Raw genomic sequence first — 23020 nt, 5'->3', positions numbered from 1 at the left:
AAAGTCAATATTGGAAATAATGGTGAAAGGTTACAATATTTTAGGATTTTTTTTTTGCTTTTGTTTTTTGTTTCTATCAGTTCCTTAGAAGTCCCTTGTATTAAATTCTAAAGACAGAAAAGGCCCTTCCTTGAGAAAATGGGAAAATCATGGAAGTTGGTAGGATAGGTTGGTGGCATGCCAATTTGGTGAGTAGCTAGGAATATACCTTCCCAACCTTGGGTTATAGGGCCTGAAGAAGGCGGTGCTTCCTGCCGCTGTACATGACCTCTTAAAAGGAGAGGGAGAAGGGTCACATGCCCCTTCTCCCTGCTCCTGCCTGCCAGGTGGATTTGCTCCCGGTCAGCTCAGAGGACGACTTCAGCTGTCTACTCCATTCTGTATTTGTGAGTGTATTTCCTCAATTTATATTTAATAAATCCCTATAATCCATTTTTTTAAAAAATGTACCTTGCCAAGTCTGTGCTTGTTTCTTTCACTTCGACAACATTAACATTTCAATTATTTCCTGATATTGAATCTGCCAAACTAACTTAAAAAAAATGATACTAGCTGCTTTACCAGCTTTAATAGTGTTTGGTACCACTTGAGAACGCAATAGAATATTCAAGAGGAACACTGGAAGGATGGGAGAACGGTACTAGAAGTCATCTTTCCCTGAGAAAGCTGGCACTGACTTCTGTTAACCCAAAGCTGCCAGGGTGATGGGAAGCCCCCTTTCCTAGCTGGGAGCAGAAAGGGTTAAGCCATCCTGGTTTACTCATCTCTTGCAGTCAGGCTTTTATCTGATCCTTCTTTCCTTTCCCCCCTGCCCACCCCTCGGTAAATGTCAACCACTTCCTGATGATTTCACACCTTTCTGTTCTTTGTGAAGAAACCTGGGTGTTAATGGTACAGGATTGGGTGCCATTGTACGCGCACAGGCTGTCTGTTAGTTAAACTGAGGGATGCCTGTGGAAATAAAGTAGGAGAAGGTGAAGACATGAGACTAGGCAATAGACTAAAATCCATCTTTAAAGCAAGTATTTGCTTATTAGCATCTTTTAAATGTGCATTGTAAAAAAAAAGAAAATATTAATTTTTTAAGAGCTAAGTATTGGAAAGAGTGTAGCAAAGTAGAGAGCTGACAATTTTAAAAAAAAAGTCAAGGACCAGAAATCAGGGAGAAAAGTAGGAAGGAAGGAAGGAAGGAAGGAAGGAAGGAAGGAAGGAAGGAAGGAAAGCAGGCAGGCAGGCTATCTTCACCTTTCACTCTACAGGTTTATTGACAAGAATCCGGCAATGGAAACGTGGTCAGTTGATCAGGTCTGCACGTGGTTGGTGGAGAAAAACTTAGGTGAGCTAGTCCCCAGGTTTCAAGGTGAGTTGTTTATTCTTTCAGTGAATTTGATTGAGTCATGCAGTTGTTCAGGGGCCCTTTCTTGTGAAAGCTGCTTATGTTGCCCTGTGTCTGCCTGTAGTGTGAAAGGGGTCGTTTGGATGAAGAACTTCATCTCTTTCCTATAGTCTGGGGCAGTTTCCAGTTTTACCTACCACCCTCTGACGAGAATACTATTTCTAGTCAATTGCAAACTCTTGGGAGTTACATTTGATACAGACATTGTATGTTTCTTTTGTCTTACATAACCACATGTGTTTTATACAGTGTGGGATGTGCCAATATTAAATATCAACTAGGAGGTATTATACACACAGTTTCTCCCAAAGACCTTCTATTTCTTTTGACTGTTAAAATTGGCCTGGGAAAGGGTGTTAATGTGCAAACAAAAAGTTTTTATTGGGACTCCATGTTCTGGTAATTTCTTAGCAGCAGACATCAACTTGAAACTATGCACTTTCAGAGCTCTGACAGATAATGTTGTAAGTGCCATCACAAGCTTAGATGATCCTTTTACTGCTAGAACTGGTTTTATCTTTATTTTTCCATGCCCATGTTTTCCTGGGAAGTGATATGAAAGCTAACTTTCTTTTTCCCAGAGGAAGAAGTCAGCGGAGCTGCACTCCTGGCACTTAATGATCGGATGATACAGCAACTGGTAAAGAAAATTGGACACCAGGCTGTTCTGATGGACTTCATTAAAAAATACAAGCAGAGCAATCAATGGCTGAAGCCCACTGGAGGCCCCAGAGAGACATCCCTGTTGACCCTGGCACAAGCTGCCCCCGAGTGAGTATACGCGTGAACGGGCTTGGTTTTCAATCCTGTGTCTGCATGGCTCTTGCCTTGTGGCAAACAATTAAAGCTCTTTCAAAACTGTGGCCAATTTTCAGCTAGACAGTGTGCACAGGATTTCTAATATTTGACTAACTCTTATGAGGAATTGTGCCAGGATTTGTTGCTTTTATTTCCTCTGTTCTTTAAACACTGACAGCATGCAGTTCTTAGGGCAATCCTGCAGGCAGGAACTTCCCGAACAAGCTGATGTGGAGCCAAGAGTAACCATGCATATATTAAGTGTGGAAAGGGGATGAGCTGCTGGAACCGGGCTGCCACAAGGACCTGTGGCTGTTCCTTTGTCTTGTCCCAAGCCCTTTGTTCATTTGCATGTTTATTTGCTTAGGCCTCTCTGTGGTCACTAATTCAGACTCTCTTCTCTAGGACCTTCACAATAGAATTTGCTAACCCCTTCGCCGCAATTGAGTTTCATAATTCTTTGGAAGTTAGCCATAAAATATGGAACACTGTGACAGAATGCTGGAGAAATCATGTAGAAAGTAGAAGTCCTAAGGTTGGAGGGTGGCTTTATTTGTTTGTTTTTACCTCTGACTTTTCAATCTAAAGGAATGATGATAAGATTTATCGATTAAAATGTTCTTTTCACCAATCTATGCCTCAAGATTCTTTCAGGCACTCTGGTTTAATGTTTCCCTTTTTAAGACTTAGGAAGACTTTAAAGATTAAATATTTGCTATTGACCAATTCCAGTTCATTAAAAAAATAAGATGTGATATTTGACAGTATCATTTTCTTTTTACCTTTCCTAAAACTAGGCCTGTAATTATAAATATTTCTCTTTTTCTTAATAAGCAATATAATGTTAGAGAGTCTTGGCTTAAGTGATTTGATTTCTAGAATACTTAGATGTGTGGGACCAGTAGCCATGAAGGGCTAGTCTTACATTGGGCTGAAGAGTAGACAAGGTTGATTTGTAATTCCAGGATAAATTGAGAGGCTGAGGCAGAAGGATTGCTGCGAGTTTGTGGTTGATCTGGACTACAGAGTTAGATGTTGTTTTTTAAAATAAAAATAAAAATAATTATAAATGAGGTCAGACTGGAAATTGTTGCAAGTGACTTATTTGAAGGATTTCTTCCATACATGGTTGCGGCATGGTCTTGGGTCTGTGACTTTTGGTGAAGTTCCCATTATAATCTTTTAATCCTCTCTAGCAAAGGGGGGGGGGTGAATTTCAAAGAGATTGCAATGTCATTTCCAGGCACTTCAGGGTGGCTAGAACTTCTGAGCTGGAAGTCCCTTCCCATGGACTGGAATCTTGATCTTTCTTTGGGCACAGTTCAGAAGAAAACCGGCAGCCTGTAAATCCACTTAGACTGCTCTGCCACACACTGGAGCTGGTTGGACTGCCAAAAGCTTGGGGTTTCATCCATCCTGGTTTTACCACTGACTTGAATTAATTTTGCTCCCGTGTTGGAAATCTTGTTTCTTCATCTGCATGTTGAGAAAGTAATCGCACTCCTCACTGCCTGAATTCACACTATGAGACAACATAATCTTGGGGCAAATCTTTGCTCCACTTACCAGACCAACACAGTCCTTTGTTAGTTATAAAACTTTCTTAACCAGGTTATGACTGCTACTTTCAATTGTAGCCAAGGCTGGGCATATTGGTAGCCCAGAGATTTATGAATGTGAGTTATTGCTCTATCCAGCAAGTTTCCAACTTACTTTAAGGATTTGTGTAGTCTTGTGTTTAGGTGAAAGTATTCTTGTGTGAAATCACAAGTTGCCTGTTGGTTATATTTGCCAAGCACATTGTACTTAAAGAATATGTTGTCAGTTGAGGACAATAATAAGCAGATATGGATATATGCCATGGAATCAAACGTTTGTAGAAAATGCTTAACAAAGACAGGAAATTTGAAGTAACCTCCCAGTTATGCAGCTAATACATGTGATTTCAGATCCCTGCTATATTTACTACTCATCTAACCCTGGGCATTTATTTGACTTTTTACCACTTGTGGTTTGAGCCTATTCAACTGTAAGATGAAATATAGAATAAATGATTCTTTTGACTCATTCTTAAAAAATCTATAATAGAGTTAGATCAGAGAGAGCAAATGGGTTTTAACTTGAATATTCCATTCAGTGGTTGGTTGCCTAGTATACTATTTTGCAAAGAAACAGCTGAGCAGGATACATCCCATTCAGAACTACGCAGATAACAGGAATGTGTAGCTTGCAGTGGCTTTTTGATTACTGTTTTCATTGGATCTGGTAGAAAAATCACTGAATGGGAAATTGGAGGGGATAGGTGCAAATTCTGACACATAGTATACTGTGTAGCCTGTGGCCGTGAGCAAGCTTCTTTTCATTCTGGGCTTCTGGGTTTTCTCACTTGGAAGAATGGAGTGTAGTTCTAAAATGAAAAGATTCTATGACAATAAAAAAAAAACTTCCTTTGAAAATAATAGGGAGTCGAGGCGCGATCTGACATGGTTAAGTACTTGTTTTTACTGTAAGAATATTAACTGAGAAAAACAGACTACTCTTACCATCACTTCTTAAAGGAAAGTCTTATCTCAACGCCATTTAAAAACCTGCCGGATTGGGAGCTGAGGAGATGGCTCAGTTGTACAGGGCTTGTTATGTAAGCATGAAGACACATGCTCACTACACAGTACCCACATGAAAGGGCAGGTGTAGTGGCACACAATTGCAAGCACTGAGGAGATGGAGAAAGGCAGATACCTGGGGCCCATGGTCCTATAGTAATCATCAAGTCCCAAGTCATAATAAAACAGCAGGAAGGCTCCTGAGAAATGACACCTGAGGTTGACTTCTGTTTTGTACACACACACACACACACACACACACACACACACACACACACACACACCCTTCGCCAGATTGATGAAGGCAATAAAGTGAACTGGCATCACTCCACTCCGTAGAGAAGCCACTGTGTGAAATAATGTATGGGGTCTTCTTTGCAATCAATATTCTTAGCCATGAGTCTCATACCAGCTCAGATAAGGATGAAGATGGGCTGAGCCTTCCCCCTCAAACAACCTGAGATCAGTGGTTATTGCTTTTATTTAACGGCCCATGGCAATCACACAGCTCTTCCACTTTGCTGCAGGCATGAAGAGAACTCCAGTCTCACCAGCTATGGAGACCAGACATCTTTGCATCCAGCTGAAAACCTTGATAATGGACTCATTGACCAAAGAGTATTGAAGCAGAGGTGAGACATCGACTTTATATTTTCAAGTCAAATGGTGTTTGTCTTTGTTTATGAAATTTCATGTGTTTAAATACACTATAATTTACAGCTTTTTCATTGTCCTAGAAGGTGAGCTTTTATCAAGTGACAAAGATACTGGGTAAAATATCAAGGCTGAATTGACAAAAGAGTTTTGATGATGCTATACATTTCTTTCAAGTGTTTATTCTTAGGTGGGGAAAAGTATGTTGTCCATTATACTCTATCCAGGGTAATTTGCAGATAATGTCCCGTAGAACTTGAATTGAGTAAAAATCTTTGGTTTTGCATTGGATTTTGGAGGCTGCTTTAACTTGACTATTCTAGAAGGAGGCACTGTTCTCATAAGCAGTTAAATTTCCTAGTGATATTTCAGTGTCTGGGTTCCATTGTAGCAAAGGAAATAAACTACGGACCTAGAGACTCACATGTAGAAATCCAGTGCTCAGACAAAACTGATGAGGGGTAGCAGATAAGAGGTGTCTCAGCATCCTCCTTTAGCCTCTTACAGCCACCTAGCCCAGGTGGTCCACGCATCCACTGTGTATGGTAAGGAGTCCCTGCAGAGTGAAACATTTCAGATGATCTGTGCATCCAACCTGCATGGTAAGAATCCCTGTAGAGTGAAACATTTTCCAGGTGTAAAGGAAATATCCACAACAACCAACCAGGACTATGGTCCTTTGTGCGTGCATGCGTGCGTGCGCGTGCGCGTGCGCGTGCGCGTGCGCGTGTGTGTGTGTGTGTGTGTGTGTGTGTGTGTGTGTGTGTGTGTACAACCTCTGGCACCATCCATATTGCTTTCTCTTTTTATACATAAATAAAACTGAGAGTTGGAGAAGTCAAAGGATTTCTAGGTAGTTTCCCGATAGATTCTGTCTTACAGTCCAGCTGCCTTTATTCCATGATTCCTTTGGGGGATGATGAACTAAAAGATGGAAGGGAGAGCTGTCTTGGTGGCCCAGGCTTGTATTAAATAAGCAGCTACCTGGGAGGCTGATGCAGGAAGAATCACAGATTCAAGGTCACCCTGGGCAACTTAGTGAAACCCTGTCTCAAAATAGAACAATAGTCTGGGTATACTATAGCATGGGAAGATGAAAGAGAGATACTAGGCAGAAAATTAGCTCCTTGGGTGTTCTTGGTTCAAAGGACGGTTCAGAAAATGCAGATCCCCAACTTTCTGCTCAGGGTGCCGTTTGATTCCTAAGGTTTTCCTTCGCCGTGATTTCCTGGATGCTCTGTGTAAAGCTGCTAGTGATGCTGCTGCTGCTCTAGAAGTGTGAGGAGAGATACGGGGATGAGGATGAGTGCCAGTGGGCTCTACCTTCTTACCACTGTCTCCATCCTCTGTTGTAAAACAGGAATAACGATCCTCGTATTTATCATTCTTCATCACACCTACCAAGTGGAAGAAATCAAAACAAGACTGCTTTGGAAGTTGAGAGAAATGGAAAGGCTTAGAAACCAGAACATATATGTCCATAAACACCACCTCAAAATATCTTCAAAGCTGTGGGCTTGTATATTAGATTACCTATTATCCATCCATCTAGAAAAGAGCCTCAAATTTTATATATATATATATATATATATATATATATATATATATATATATATATTTGACTCACATATATGTGTATGTATGTATATTCATCACTCTCTCCTACCTTCAAGTACATGTGAGTGTAAGAAACAAAAATCCATGAAAACTAAAGACAAAATATGTTTATTGTAAGAAAAAGAACTCACAACATCTGGGGCAGAATCCTCAAGTTCCCCTGGCTTCGAGGGCCTGGTTCTGGACTCCTTCCTTCTTTTCTGCTTCCTTGCCTGCCTCCTTTCTTTGCTTTTCCTTAGAAGGATGTATTATTCTGCTAATTATGGATGTTCTGCTCCCTCCATACTGCTTCACCCAGCACCAACTCCACAGAAATTCTCTCTGATGATAGTTCAGATCTCCAGCGCCAACTGACCCAGTCCTTCGTGATTGCTTCATTCATGTATCAGGGGAAGGGAAACTCACTTAGCCCTGCGTGGTCGATGGCCTTCTTCTAGGCAATCGGCTCTGTGAGACAAGGTAAGACCACACTGGTCCCGTAGACTGGAGTAGGACAGAGAAAAAACATCGCCTCATTCATGTTTTATCTCAGACAGTGACAGCCCCATCCAGCCGTGTGAACTAAAGTAATTGAAGGCATCTTCAGCCTTTTTCTTCTACCCTCTGCCGTTCTATCCACTTGATAGTTATGTGTCAAGGGCCTCCCGTGTGTCTTTCTTGTTAGGCTGTGTGGTCCCCTCGCCTACCTGCCTGCCTAACACCTACCCATCCTTTCAAACTGTTTAGCCGGCCTCCAGTGACATCCAGACCATCCAGGTTCAGCCCTTCTATAAACGCTACCTTCTTAGTAACTCTTGTTCTGCTTACAAAAGTGGACAATAACCTTGGTTTATTAAGGCCTATTCCCTCTTCAGATGATAAACACCTCAGAGGCAATGACCACATCCTTTCATTTTATAGACTGAATTTATCTCAGCCTCCGGCACCTTAAAATCCAATCAGACTTTCAAAACTGAACCAAGGAATGACAATATGCTTTGGGGAGACAGGATAGATGTTTGAGTAGCAGCAATTTCTTTTTAGACCCTTGGAGGCAATCGATACCAAATGTGGTGATCTTACAAACACAGCTTCGGGACTTATTTCCCATTTGCTCATAGCAGGCAATACATTTGAAGGTATTGCCCACTAGATTTTCATGATGCCAACTGCTTTTAAGAGGTGGGAATGGGCGACGGAGCAAGCGCTGGTTTTGGGACTCCGTTCGTTCCTTTCCACTTGCCTCCTCCAAACTGTTTCTGTAACTACTTGGAATGGAAACACCACCTGATACCCACGGGGACTTGGTGGGAGACATACCGAAGCACCTGACACTTGTCACCAGGTCACATGGAGGCAGTTGCAGTTATTTGGGATATTTTCTCCTGTGTTTCCTGACAGGGGCTTCAACTTTTCATGCAGATATTTGCAGGTAAAAAGGAAAAAGCAGGTCTCCTGAGGCTGCACACTTACCTGACTTTGGTTGTGCTCAGTCTCTGGAAAAGTCTTTGGTTGCAGTCAAAATAAGATGTGCGTCCCAGGGGATGAAACACCATGACACTCTGGAGCAGCGAACTTGTCTTGGGTGACAGGTGATTCTGTGATTGTTACTGAATGGTTTAAATACTTCCCTGGATCAATAGGTGACATCATCATGTGCTGGGGACATGTTAGGGGCTTCTTTTGCAGTGGAATTCTTTCTTTTCTTTTTTAATCTATATACTAAAAAACTGTTCATTTCTCTTTTAGTGCCCAATAAGGCAAGAAATCAGATAAACCAAGGTTTCCTACTTGTTACTTTAAAGACTCTTGACTTGAACTTTAAGTACATGTGCCATGCTTTGCTCCTGCCTTGGAGCATAATTACAAGTTAGTCATGGTTTCATGAATATTTAAGAATTACGTTAATGACTTTTCTCGTGGTCTGGCTGCTGCTGTGAGATGGTGTAGCTTTTCCTGCCTCTGCTCTGTGAAGCAAATATCAATGGATCCTCAACATTTCTGATATTTTAGTTGCATTTTCACATCGGTATTTCAGATAAGAGACAGCAACATAGCTGTATACGTACTCTATCCCAGACTATAATAAAGGGAAGGCGTAATGAAGCCTGGCAGCCCAGATATGCAATGAGTCTTCTCAGCAATGCTGGTGAATAAAATCAGGGGCTCACACATGCTAATGGAACACTTTATCACTAGGACCCAGCCTTGTGATTAGCATTCCCAGTTCCTATATGCTTCTGTCCTCTGTTCTGTTGGCAGAGAGCCATGGGAAGTGATTATCAGAGACTAATCATACCTTTGTTGTGTCAATAAATATTCACTATGTAAGGGAACAAGTATTTTATGCATTTTCTATGGTTTCTTCATAGTTGAGTCAAATCTGTATGACCACATTAGAAAATGAAAGAACCAGGCTAGAGAGATGGCTCAGAGGTTAAGGGCACTGGCTGCTCTTCCAGGGGTCCTGAGTTCAATTCCCAGCAACCACATGGTGGTTCACAACCATCCGTAATGAAATCTGGTGCCCTCTAATGGCTGGTAGGCAAACATGCAGGCAGAACACCACACATAATAAATAAATCTTTTTTTAAAAAAAGAAAATGAAAGAGTCTTGCAGAAGAACCTTGTGATTAGATGGGAGGTCTTGAGACCCTCTACCATAGCTACTGGTTCACACACAGCTCACAAGGCAGATGAGTTGAGAAAGGGGTAAATGTAAGCGTTAGATGAGCATGTCAACCCTGAGACAGCAGAGTTAGTAAGGCTGGGGACCAGGGACAAGCAAATAGTTAAGAGCTTAGCTTTGGAGCCTCTCTTTGTCATTTGCCAACTAAGTAACAAGTTCTCCAGCCTAAGTGGGGCTTATTTCTCATCTGTAAATGAATAGAATGGTGAGTTAATATATGAAAAGTTCTTAGGACCTGGCACACAGTTGGCATACATAAATTTTAACTATTGTTTGTGCTATAGCAAGCATGGGGGTCCAGTGAGATTCAAAAGATTTGGTCTCAGTTCTCACAGGTCATCCCAGGTTAAAGATCAAGGCTTATACCAGGATGTTTGGGGCAGCAGTCCCCTCCCAGGACTCAGGCTCTAGGACAGAAGAGGGAACACCCTGTCCTAGAAGATCTGGGCCATGGGTTGAGAGTTGTAGTAGAAAACAGGACAAAGACCTATAAGAATAGGTCTGTGTGTACAATGAGAGTTAGAGAGAAGCTTCCAGACCTCACAGACAGACTTCGTTACCATTGCAAGGGCATCAGAGAGCACACAGGTGATACACTGCCATAGTTAGCTACTGAATCCCAGGTCAGTGGAAGAGCAGGCTCTCAGTGGATCCACAGGCTCTCCTACCCGAAGGTCTGTGTTGGAGACATATGACAGACTAGTCCTGGTCCTTGAGAAAGTCCCAGTGTACAATCATATAGTAGAGACTATGAGGAATCCTACAGGTAAAAGATGAACTTACCTACAATTCTTTGTGAAACATCTGCTAGTTTCATAAAGTAGGAAACACTTATCTAAAGACTGCCGACCTAAGTCAGGCTTAAATCATCGTTCATTCCTCCAATATGCCAATGTCCCCTGAGCACTTGTTGCACACCAGGTACTGTTGGAAGCACTGAAGACGCAACAGGAGGCAACGTAAGCTTCACCGTGCTCATCATATCCTGCTGGGCTGTGTGGTGAGTTACAGGCTGACCTGAGCTACACAGAGAGAGACCCTGCTCCAACTCCATCTCAAAAATAAGAAGAAATAAAATGGTACATAGATGAATAATAGGTTAATTCTCAACCAAAGATGAGTAACTATGGCCAGAAGCACAGATTCAGGTTACTCTGAGTGACATGCCCACTGCGAAATAATCTATGAAAACTTTTAGAGTAACGGAACAAAGGAAGGCATCAGATAGGCGGGCTACAGCAGAGCAAGGTAATCTCTTCTAGAGGTTTGGGGTACTTTAACAGTCTTGGCTTTAGGGCTGCTGGAAGCCGGTGATCTTGGTAAGTTTAATAATACATTCCAAAGGTTTTACTTAATGGTCACAAAGATGTTAGGTCGGATAGAGAAGTGTGTAGGAAGTGACTATGGAGGAGACTGCTCCCCTGGGGGAGTTTGGCTTCTGGTCTGCAATATCCCATCTCTCCCCACAATCATGATTCTAGTCAGCCAACCAGTCCTGGGGCTTTTCAACAGGTGTGAGGACTTTCCAGAGAACTCCAGTTCAAAGGTGAAGAGAACTAGATGAAATGCAATGTCACATCATGGCAGCTTGGGGGACCCAGTCATTTAGTTCAGTCCCTGGAAGCATGAGGTGCGGCTCACTTTCTGTTTTTGACAGTAGGAATACTGCCTCTGGTGGTGGGTTCTTGTCATTGACATCCTGGTGCCTTACTAGTCAATAGTTCCCTTGCCATGTGTGGACTGTTCTAATACAATGAATGGTGTGGTGATATTTTGTTTGTGATCTGATAAATAAAGCTTGCCTGAAGACCAGAGTGCAGAGCTAAGCCACTAGTTAGCCATAGAGGCCAGGCAGTGGTGGCACACACCTTTAGTCCTAGCACTTGGGATCTCATGCCTTTGATCCCAGCACCAGGGAGATGGAGACAGGAAGTGAGTGATATGACTGGGCAGAGAGAGGAATATAAGGCAGGAGGAGACAGGAACTGAGGTTCTTTCAGGTGGAGGATTTGGTAGAGGTACGAGCTTTAGTGGCTGGCTGCTCTGTTTCTCTGATCTTTCAGCTCTCACCCTGATATCTGACTTGGTTTTTATTAAGACCAATTAGAATTCATACTACATAGTGGAAATCTGCTTTTTGAAAGATATGAATTTTGTGTACTCAGTTACAAGTTTATAGAATTAAAGACTTTCTATCTTGAATGGAAGGTTTTTAGTTTGTTTTGCTTTGCTTTGCTTTGTTTGAGATAGGGCCTTTTGTAGCCCAGGCTGGCCTCAAACTTGCTATGCAGTAGAACATCCCCGTGAACTTTCTGCCTTTGTCTCCCAGGTACTGGCTTTACAGGCTTGCACCATGATGCCCAGCTTTTACAGTACTTTATATTTAACATCCCTCTTCTTTGCACATTCCTAAATCTTCTCAGAACATTGTTATCACAATCCGTTCCACACAACAAGGACAGAAAGTTACTGCAGCCCCTGGTCACAAAGGCCTGCCTCGGCACCTGGCAGCTCACCTGCACAGAGGGAAAATGATGTAAAATACATAAAACGGACTTACTAACATTCTTACCTTTGAGCCAATAATGAAAAGGCTTCTCTCTGTCTCTTTCTTTCCTACAGCAAAGTTTATAGAAAGAATGGGACAATAGCCAGAAAACACACACACATACACACACACACACACACACACATACACACACACACACACTCACACACACTCTCACATACTCTCTCTCTCTCTTTCTCTCTCTCTCTCTCTCTCTCTCTCTCTCTCTCACACACACACACACACACACACACACACACACACACACACACAAAGAAAGAGATTTAGCTCTGAGTCCCTGTGAGATGAGCTGGGAGGTCACAAAAGCCACAATTCTTACTTTTCAGGCTCTTGTTACAACCTCTCAGGCTCTTGTTACAACAAACCCAGGCCCTGTGCTTTAGTGGCAAGGACTTCCTCAACTCTCAGTGTGATGTTTCCTGTGAACCTAGAAAAAAAAGAAAAAAAAAAAAAAGGATAAGTTTAAAAGTCCTGATTTATAAGGAGTTCTGTTACACAATACAGAGACCAAGATAGGCGAGAATAGTTGCAACCCCACATGAGGTGCAGGAGCAGGCAGCGTCGGTATTTCAGCCGAGGAAGTGCACAGTAGGGCTACAGGAGTAGAGATGAATACCCACCACCTGAGGAGAGGGAGTCAGGGGTTAAGCTGCTTACACTGGGGCAGCGTGTTCCAGACTTTTTGTAAGTCTCATAGCTTGCTGTTGTAAAAGCAGAACTCTGCTAATAAGACACTCGAAGTTGTATGGTCAAAGCCCAGATTAATGTGGGAGCATAAATCATCGGGAGACGTAGACGATACAAGAGATACAATGTAGGAAGTTTTCCTGACACCCGAGGGTGAGGAACGAAGATGAAAGATGTCAAGGCTTGACTTACTAAGCGGAAGATACATGGTAAAAGCCACCAGGAAACCGGACTCTGTGTTAGCCACGATTATCACAGGCTGAGTAGCTTTCACAGTACAAATTTACATTCTGATTTGAGAGTCTCAAGTTTAAGGTCACAATGGTGACCAGTTCATTCTCTGATAAGAGCCTACTTCCTGTACTGCAGATGGCCGGCCCCTGTCCTCACTAGTTCTATGTCAACTTGACACAAGCTATAATCATCTGAGAGGAGGGAACCTCAATCGAGAAAATGCCTCCAGCAGCTCAGACTATTAGCAAACAAGTCTGTAGATTATTTTCTTAATTGGTGATGGATGTGGGAAGGCCCAGCCCATTTTTGGTGGAGCCACCCCTGGGCTGGTGGTTCTGGGTTCTATAAGAAAGCAGGCTGAGCAAGCCATGAGGAGTAAGCCAGCAAGCAGCACTCATCCATAGCCTCTGTATCAGCTCCTGTCTCCAGGTTCCTGTCTGGTTTGAGTTCCTGCCCTGGCTTCCCTCAGTGGACCTTGCCTGATTCTGGGTATGTAAGCCAAATACACCCTTTCCTCCCCAGGTTGCTTTGGTCACAGAGTTTCATCACAGCAACAGTCACTTTGACTAACAGTCTCTACACCCTCACATGACCCTAAAAAGAAGGTGCACTTCTGGCGTCTCTTCATAAAAGGATGCTACGTCTCAGTCAACCTCCTTTACCTCATCTAGCTCAAGTTACTTGCATAGAGCCTGTCTCCAAACACAGTCATATCATATACAAGTTAGAGGTTCAATATGGAATCTGGGGAGGAGGGAGACACGAATGAGAATCTAGTGTTGTAGAATATTATTTTAAGATGTGCTACATTTGTTTATACTGTGGAACATTTGCTTAATGATGCAAAGGTGTGTCACATTCTTTTATGTTGCATTTGTTTAACTCTTCGAAGCTGTGTTACTTTGCCTGTCTAAACCACCTGATTGGTTTAACAAAGAGCTGAATGGCCAGTAGCTAGGCAGGAGAAAGGATGGTGGGGCTGGTAGGCAGAGAGAATAAAAAAGGAGGATAAATCTGAGAAGAGGCGATCAAGGAGCAAGAAAGAAAGGAAGGCTCTAGGGGCCAGCCACCTAGCTATACAGCAAGCAACACAGTAAGAAGAAAAGTACACAAAAATAAAGAAAGATAAAAGCCCAGAGGCAAAAGGTAGATGGGAAATTTAAGAAAAGCTGGCTAGAAACAAGCCAAGCTAAAGCTGGGCATTTATAAGTAAGAATAAGACTCCATGTAATTTATTTGGGAGCTAAGTGGTGGGCACCCCAAAAGAACAAAAGAGTTGAGCAAAAAAAAAAAAAAAACAAAACCAACAACAATCTAGTATCTTTTTTTTAAAGATGATAAACTATTTCAGATGTGTTGAATGGGAGGTAAACAGAGTAAAATTGTTGGCAATATGGGTTAGAGCATGGAAAAGAGAATTCTGGGAGATGGAGAAATGGCTCAGCAGTTAACAGCACTTGCTGCTCCCGATACCTCCACTGAGCAGTTCACAACTTACAAGTTGAGTGAACAGTTCCAGAGAGTATGAAACCTTCTTACAGCCTCCTTGGGTATCCACACATGCGGCATATACTCACACATACACATAAATAAGAATAAACCATCAAAAAAGAAGGGAAACTTGATGGCAGAAGCATGATCAAACAGTGATTGAGAAGAGATTAAGGTAAAAGGATTTAAAGAAAGGTATGAGGAGTGCTTGGAGGCATCATTTGGAGTTTCAGTGGGAAGTCGGATGCAAATTTTTTCCACTCACTTTTCTCATTCTTTTAAGAAAAATGTCATGCATTAACCTTGCTAAGCAATGGTATCCGCACTATGCAAGAAAGTTCCTGCCCTCATGTGACAGCTAGGTCTCTTTGCTTCCTACAGATACTCAACAACATCTTCTGTGTAAGCTTTTCCTTAGCAGGCTGATACTCCACTGGACCTGTTCCTCACAGAAATAGCATTATTACCCTATGTGAACCCCATTAAACTACAGTTAGACTGCTCTTGGAAAGAGCTGAATGATTTTTCATTCTTATTACACTTAGACAAAGTTAGAAAATCAATGAGCCTTTTATGAGAACTCCCACCTCATCCTTTAAAAAAATTAGTGCACAATTTAAAAATATAATGTTTCAGTTGGGCAGGTGATATTACTGATGAGAATTGGTAATGATGGATAGGTTAATCTGCTTGACTCAATAATTCTATATTGTATAAATATATGATAGTTATACCACAGTATCACTTTAATCTCATCAATATATATAATTATCATTCATCAGTATCTGAAATAATTTTGAAACTGTTATAATGATACTGTCATTTGTCAAATTGCTCGCTTTATTATAAATTTTATTATGAATATATATTTTTATTCTTATTACTGAACAGTTAGCAAGCAGTATGTTCTCAGACTGGGGTTCCCATTAACATATTTTAAGTGGCTTGGAGGTTTATTTTATATCCAGGAGTGAAAACAGAGCTGCATTTGTGGTAGTAGGCTTGTCAAAGAGCCCTGACCTAGAAGTGAGAAGTTGAAGGTTGCCTGTTGCTGTATTAAGTACAGTATGAAATTATTGGTGTGTCTATTGCCACCACATTTTTTCACCATGGCTACAGTGAGTGCCAAAGGGGAAATATGTGAGGAAGCTTACCATAAAAAGAGATAAAGAATGCCCTCTGCTTCCCAAGTCCCCACCTTCCACGACAGCACATGCATTCTGATCAAGGATGGCTTACAATGCTAAGGGAAGCCTGGCTTTTGAAAATGCACCTGAATTTTACTTGAACAACTAACCTCAACTGTGCTCAGAGAATTAACTTCCCTAGACTAGTTTAAGAAACCTCTCTGTTGTTGCCGGGCGGTGGTGGCGCACGCCTTTAATCCCAGCACTCGGGAGGCAGAGCCAGGCGGATCTCTGTGAGTTCGAGGCCAGCCTGGGCTACCAAGTGAGTTCCAGGAAAGGCGCAAAGCTACACAGAGAAACCCTGTCTCGAAAAACCAAAAAAAAAAAAAAAAAAGAAACCTCTCTGTTGACTTGTACTTGGCTGGCCACTGTCTCTTGCCTCCCATCCTACTCAAGCCTGTGAGTGAACTAGCTTGACAGCTGCCTACTGCCATTGATTAACGGTGGTTTCTAAGAGTTACTTTGAAGGCTTCTTTGTGTATACATAAGGACTGGCCTCTGATTCAAGGTTTTAGTGTGCTTCTGAAGCTCAATTTTATAATCTTATCAATTTTATAAATCTTATCAATGCTTAACTTACATGGCAGATACTCCACCAATTTCAAATGTACAGGCAGTTAATTTTGGTAATTTTATGTTTAGAAGAAGTTTGTCCAGTCATCGACACAATCCACTGGACTGTCTGCAGCCTTAGGCAGCAGATGATTGACTTTAAAGTTCTTCTTTCCTGTCACCTTCCATAGACTCAAGAATCTTGGCACTGGACTGTAGCTGGAGTTTTCTCCAGTCCTGCCTGGCCCACGGTCAGGACAAATCTCTCTCACCCGCCAGTCCCGCAGCCGCTCAGACCCAACCAAGTAAACACACAGAGACTTATATTACTCGGTTGGGTCTGAGCGGCTGCGGGACTGGCGAGTGAGAGAGATTTGTCCTGACCGTGGGCCAGGCAGGACTGGAGAAAACTCCAGCTACACTGGACTAAGAACATTGAATCTTATTTTAGTGTAGAGACCACATGTATAGCGTATAGTGTATTTCTCTTACTGAAATAGTCAAGGACCAAGTCAGGTGCATCTTGGATTTTGTCACAAACAACAGAGTAGATGAAGAGAGTTTTCTTAACAAGGTACTAAAGCTGAGTTAGTGTGGCTTCGCTTACTTGGCAGAATTGCAGTTTATCACTTCTGTCTATTAAATATTTTGTTCAATTTTGAGATATGTATTACAACTTGGCCCTTCAAGACATATGGAGTAATATTTTCCAACGTCAAGCTTAACTCTCAAACCCATGTGATTATATGTATATGGTATATTTAGGTGCCAGGAGGTGGTTTATACCCAAGGTTTTCAGAGTGTGGTGAACTGATTTATTTCGTAGATTCAACACAGAATTTTACTCTTGGTGTTTTTTATTCCACAGAAGAAATGTAAAGCACGTTCTAGCAAGGCATAAAGCATTACAATGGACTAAGTCCTATGTCCTACCGGAGTTTCCCTATGATGTCAAGTGCATGCTGGCAGAGCAGAGGTGCCCTGATCACAGCATGAGGATAAGGATCATCGAGTTTCTCCAGGCAGATATGACAAAGTACCTGGAAGGCTCGCTGTGAGTAGTTAACAGTGAGGACGTGATCTGTGCTCAAAGGAGAGTAGAATTTGTTGAGAACCAAGTCTCCATGGTTTATGGATGACACAGTGAATAAAAATTTAACATGCAGATTTAGAACAGGGGCTGTGGTTATTGTCTAAGTTGATTCAGTGCTTGCTGCATAGCCCCCAACACCCATATAAAAATCTAGGCATGCTGGGCGGTGGTGGCGCACGCCTTTAATCCCAGCACTCTGGAGGCAGAGCCAGGCAGATCTCTGTGAGTTCGAGGCCAGCCTGGGCTACCAAGTGAGTTCCAGGAAAGGCGCAAAGCTACACAGGGAAATCCTGTCTTGAAAAACAAAACAAACAAACAAACAAACAAATCTAGGCATGACAGCACATACTTGTGATTATAGCTCTGCACAGGGAGGGTCGGGTAATAGACAGATAGGTACCTGGTACTTGATGGGCCAGCCAGGCTTGTCTAAACAATTAGTGGGCTCAGTTTGCCATGAGGGACCCTGTCTCAGCAAACAAGGTCACCTGTGCAGGGGAGCAAGGTTAACTTCAGGCCTCCACACCTAAAGATTTCTCCATACCTAAACACGCACGCATGCACGCACTCATGCGCACAGAGAGAGACAGACACCACAACAAGAGAAAGTTTAGAAGAAACCTGTGTTCTTTACACTCACCTGAATTGGGGGCTGCTAGACATGAACTCCATCTTATCTGTTGTGAACAGGTACCCCACCACCCAGCAGTACAACGATGTGGTCAATGCTCTGCTGCAGGCCCACCCTTTCCTGGATGAGGACGGCTGTGGCTTTGTAAGTGACTGCGTGGCCCCACCACCCTGTCCAACTTAGTCCATTTGAAATAAGAGCTTTGCATTTTCCACTCTGGCTCTGGTATTTTTTTTTTCATTTTCTTAATTTTTTTTCTTTTACTTTGAGAGTATAATATAATTACACCATTTATCCCTTTCTGTTGGCAGAAGTTTCTGTCCCTCAAGCTAGTAACCACTCAGAGGCTTAATATTAATTAAGTTACTAACTAACTCTTACATTTGAAATTAACCCATATTTCTTATCTATGCCTTGCCACGTGGCTTGGTATCTTTTCTCAGCACAGTATGCCCATGTTGCTTCTTTCTGTGTCTGCTTGAGATTCCTCAGACTCCACCCTTCTTCCTATCATTCTCAGTTTGGGCTCTCCTGCCTAACTTTATCCTGTCCAGCTGTTGGCCAATCAGCTTCTTTATTAAACCAATTACAGAGACATATATTCACACAGTGTAAAGGAACATTCCACACTTTTCCTTTCCTTTTCTCCAATCATTTTCATATACCCTCCTCACTCTTTCAAATTCATAACCTTTTTATTGTTACATTCATATATATATATATATATATATATATATATATATATATATATATATATATATATATATAAAATTCTAAATATACCCTGCTTAGTCTGCTGTGTATGTTTTTAGGGCTTACCATTTGGTATTGGATAATGAAATGGTGTATTCTTTCCTAGGGAAGACTATTTTTCCCAATCTTAGTTGCCTATAGTTCTTTTTGTAGTGTTGAAGCATTGTGGTCTTTCCCCTGTCCATATTGGCAAGTTTGGTGTTCATATTCTCTCTCTCTCTCTCTCTCTCTCTCTCTCTCTCTCTCTCTCTCTCTCTCTCTCTCTCTCTCTCTCCCACTCCCTCTGTGATTCATCTCTGTCTCTGTCCCATGTATCTTTGTCTTCAGCTGGAAGTCACCATCTTTCTGTCCCTCTCCTAACACCATCCAGGAGCTCCTGTGTAACTCATAGCTCCTGTGAATACCCAGGAAGGAGGACATGGCTTCATCAGAGCTGTAGTTGACGGAGTGTTTCTTGCTTTCTGATCTAATCAAAGGGGAAGTCGTCTGGCTTTGAGGTCTTGTCCCCCTACCTCATCCACCCTCTCACATCTCTGCTGTCTGGATTAGGTGGACTCTAAGGATGCTCTAAGAAACAGTTTCATGGTGTTTGTCCTCCAGAAACACCAGAGATTCGGATTTAAATGATGTGAGGACAGATTCTGCCACCAAGGCTTTCAAAAGATTCCAAAGGCTGTGATGGATATCAAGGGTTGAGAACCAGTGCTCAAGCATGCTTAGGAACTGGCATACCAACTGAGGCCTTACCATTAGGCAGATGGGGGCAGGAGGACCAGGAGCTTGAAAGCTAGTCTGGGCTACATGAGATGCTGTTTCACATGAAACAAGAAGAACATCTTATGTCTTCATTGTAACAGTGGTAACATGTTTAGCATTACTGAATGATAAACTTAAGAAATACTTTAAAATTCTAACAAAAAGTTGAACATTCTTGACAGGAAAAGTATGATTTAAGAAACAGTGGTGAGAAACTATAGGTATGTGTACCTGAAGATATGCTGCTACTCCCGTATCTGTCTTTATAGGAATCCACTTTGGTATCTATCTTTACATGAATCCACTTTGGTATCTGTCTTTATATGAATACACTGTAGTATCTATCTCTATATGAATCCACTTTGGTAAACACAGCTAAGATGATAGATGTGCTTCTGTATCTCATCTTCTCAGCTACATTCAGGGAAGGAATTTTCCCTCTGTCCCTCCCACCTCTATCCTTCTCTTTTTTTACTTTTCTTCCTTCCCCTTCCTTTTCCCTTTCTCTCTGTCGTCTTCCCATCTTCAGGTAAGGGCTTAGTATACATAGGTAAAATCAGAAGATGCTGAATGATAGAAGGCCTTAAGGACTCTCTTTTACCCTCCAAACTCAGAAAAGTTGTGGTATCCCACGCCTGGAAATAGCAGCTAGTCAAGACTTTTGCTAACAAAGGATGATGTCCTTTTAAAAAATGTATTTCTGTATATAAAGCATGCTACAAAAGAACCCAATTTTTCCTTACTAAAAACAAAATAGTGCAAGCCAAACAACAGCAAAAATCTGGGATCTGACAACTCGAGTCAGGAGAACACAGGTAACACTGACCCTCAGTGCTCCTTCTCCATTTAAGATACAATATAACATTGGTCATCTGATCAGTGACAGGCACGTCTCTGTCTCTGTAAATCCCACACCCTCAGCTTCAATCAATCTCTAATACTGCACTATGTAGTTAAGACCAGGATGGTGCATTTCTACTGAACTTGGACAGATTGCTTTCCTCTCATTGTCCCCCAAGCAATGCCACTCTTACCTGACATTTGCATCATATTATATATTCCAGGTAGCACAGAGATACTTGAAATTAACGGGAAGTCATTCCAGAGAGTCTTGCCTATATAAGCAAATAAATACCTGTATTATTTTTTAATTCTATCTCCTCTCTCTCTCTCTCTCTCTCTCTCTCTCTCTCTCTCTCTCTCTCTCTCTCTCTCTGTGTGTGTGTGTGTGTGTGTGTGTGTGTGTGTGTGTGTGTGTGTGTGACATGTGGATGGATGCAGAGGACAGTTTGTGGGAGTCGGTTCTCTCTTTCCATTGTGTGGGTCCCAGTAATCAAATCCATGTCATCAGACTTGGCAGCTAGTACCTTTCCTCACTAAGTCACCTCTCCTGCCTGCCAGTTACATTTTGACCTTTACTCTTACGGTTATTGAAGTGAGATACCTACAAAGTAATGAACAATGTCTACTGGACGCCTGCGGGCATGTGATCTACACATTCCCATGTATTATGTAAAGATAATAGAGAGCCGTGGAAAATGGCTTAGCAGGTTGTGGCCTCATTTGTACAGTTGAAGAGTATAAGTGGAGGCTGGTGCATGGATAGGTATTTGCCCAGCTTCTCATCACATCTGTGTATGAGGCTGTGGTCCTCATGCTAGATTGCATGATGTAGGAAATTGAGAGGGGTGTATTTGTGTGTGTGTGTGTGTGTGTGTGTGTGTGTGTGTGTGTGTGTGTGTGTAAAAAGAGAGACGGAGGAAGAAAAAAGAGGAAGAGAGAATACTTGGTCACTTTCAGGGATGATTTTTATTTGAAACTCTTTATCTTGTAAATTTTCAAATCTACACAGTGGCTTACCATAGGCCTTTCAAGATCAAGATTTCTCTTCCCATGATTATACTTGGTGCTGGATAATTACTAGTTCTCTGTAGCGAGGATCATCCTGAGCATCGTGGGACAGTGAGCAGGACCCTTGACACCCACCACATGTGTGTAGCGCCCTTTCCACTGCAATCACAACACATGTCCTCTAACATGTGAGATGTCTTCTGGGGAAGAGAAGGGCGCAGCGTCAGCAGGCTGGGGAAGAGCTGCTGGTCCGGGTTCACTGGCTATTGAGGCATCTACCTTCATCCCAAGCGTTGTTTGTGTTACGTGATTGTTTAGAAGTTACTGGTGACATCTCTAACTATCTTTTGGCTGTTTGTTGCATTATTTTTGCTGTACTGGAGATTGAACTCGGGGCTTCTTACATTTTAGGCAAGTGCTCTACCACAGAGCCACAGCCACAGTCTTTTCAGCATAGGCCTTAGACGGATAATGACAGTTTCCTCTATAGCAACAATACTGTTTTTATGCCTATGAAAATTAATAATAGTTGCATGTCCCATACAATCTGTATTATGGATTGCATCCGATTCGTCTGTTTCTGTTTTTTATTTTTCCCAATTTAGTCTCTTTGTCTTCTTTGTTTTCCCTGATATTTACTTTCTAGTCAGGTTGTTTTTTTGTTTTTTTTTTTAATTCATTTTACATACTAACCACAGATCCCCCTCTCATTCCTCCTCCTGATCCCCCCATCTGGCCTTCCCTCTGGACCCGTCTCCCCATCCCCTCCTCCAAAAGGGTAAGTCCTCCCATTCAGGGACAGCAGAGCCTGGTACATTCAGTTGAGACAGGACCAAGCCCGTCCCTGCTGCATCAAGAGTGAGCAAGGTATCGGACCACAGGCGATGGGATCCAGAAAGCCAGCTCATGCACCAGGGATAGATCCTGATCACACTGCCAGGGGCCCCTCCAACAGACCCAGCTACACAACTGTCTCCCGTATGCAGAGGGTCCAGTCCGGTCCCATGCAGGTTCCACAGCTGTCGGTCTAAAGTTCATGAGTTCCTATGAGCTTAGTTCAGTTGTCTCTGTAGATTTCCCCATCACGATCTTGACCCCCCCTTGCTCATAGAATCCCTCTTCCCTCTCTTCGACTGGACTCCTGGAGTAGGCAAGTTGTTGTTGTTTTTTCCCCAGATGTCATTTAAGGTGATACACATGCTTCACTTATCTGAATGTTTCTTAATGATTAAATTTGGGTTTGCAACACAGGATATGCACCCGCCCAGGCCTGCAGATTACCTCACATGTCACAAGAAGCACGTAGCTTCAGAATGATTAGGAAAGCTGTGTTTGTGTAGGACTCTTCCCATCTTCTTTAGCTGGAGAATATGGGGAAGGAGGGATGATAAGTCCACAGCTCAAATATCTCCCACTGTGTCTACCTACCTCACACTGTTAAGTGAATAACTCACAATATGGGGCATATAGCAGGTGCTCA

General features: G+C 42.3%; 1 protein-coding gene across 3 annotated transcripts in view; it reads left to right on the top strand.

Annotated features, from left to right (window-relative positions):
• The first annotated feature begins 1249 nt into the window (after window positions 1-1249).
• The window catches only part of Samd3 (sterile alpha motif domain containing 3), a 46469-nt gene continuing 24698 nt past the window's right edge, over window positions 1250-23020 (top strand). For 2 of the 3 annotated variants that reach the window (XM_059273007.1, XM_059273008.1), the window contains exons 1-5: window positions 1250-1360; window positions 1978-2167; window positions 5325-5429; window positions 17325-17510; window positions 18240-18324. In XM_059273007.1, coding sequence (XP_059128990.1) covers window positions 1282-1360; window positions 1978-2167; window positions 5325-5429; window positions 17325-17510; window positions 18240-18324 — 645 coding nt within the window. In that variant the 5' untranslated portion in view covers window positions 1250-1281. The remainder of the gene's footprint in view (window positions 1361-1977; window positions 2168-5324; window positions 5430-17324; window positions 17511-18239; window positions 18325-23020) is intronic. The other variant, XM_059273009.1, reaches the window with a different exon arrangement.

This window comes from Peromyscus eremicus, chromosome 8b (genome assembly GCF_949786415.1).
Source record: "Peromyscus eremicus chromosome 8b, PerEre_H2_v1, whole genome shotgun sequence".
Lineage (NCBI taxonomy): Eukaryota > Metazoa > Chordata > Mammalia > Rodentia > Cricetidae > Peromyscus > Peromyscus eremicus.
The sequence above is the reverse complement of the archived record's forward strand: the minus strand, read 5'-3'. Positions and strand labels throughout refer to the sequence as shown.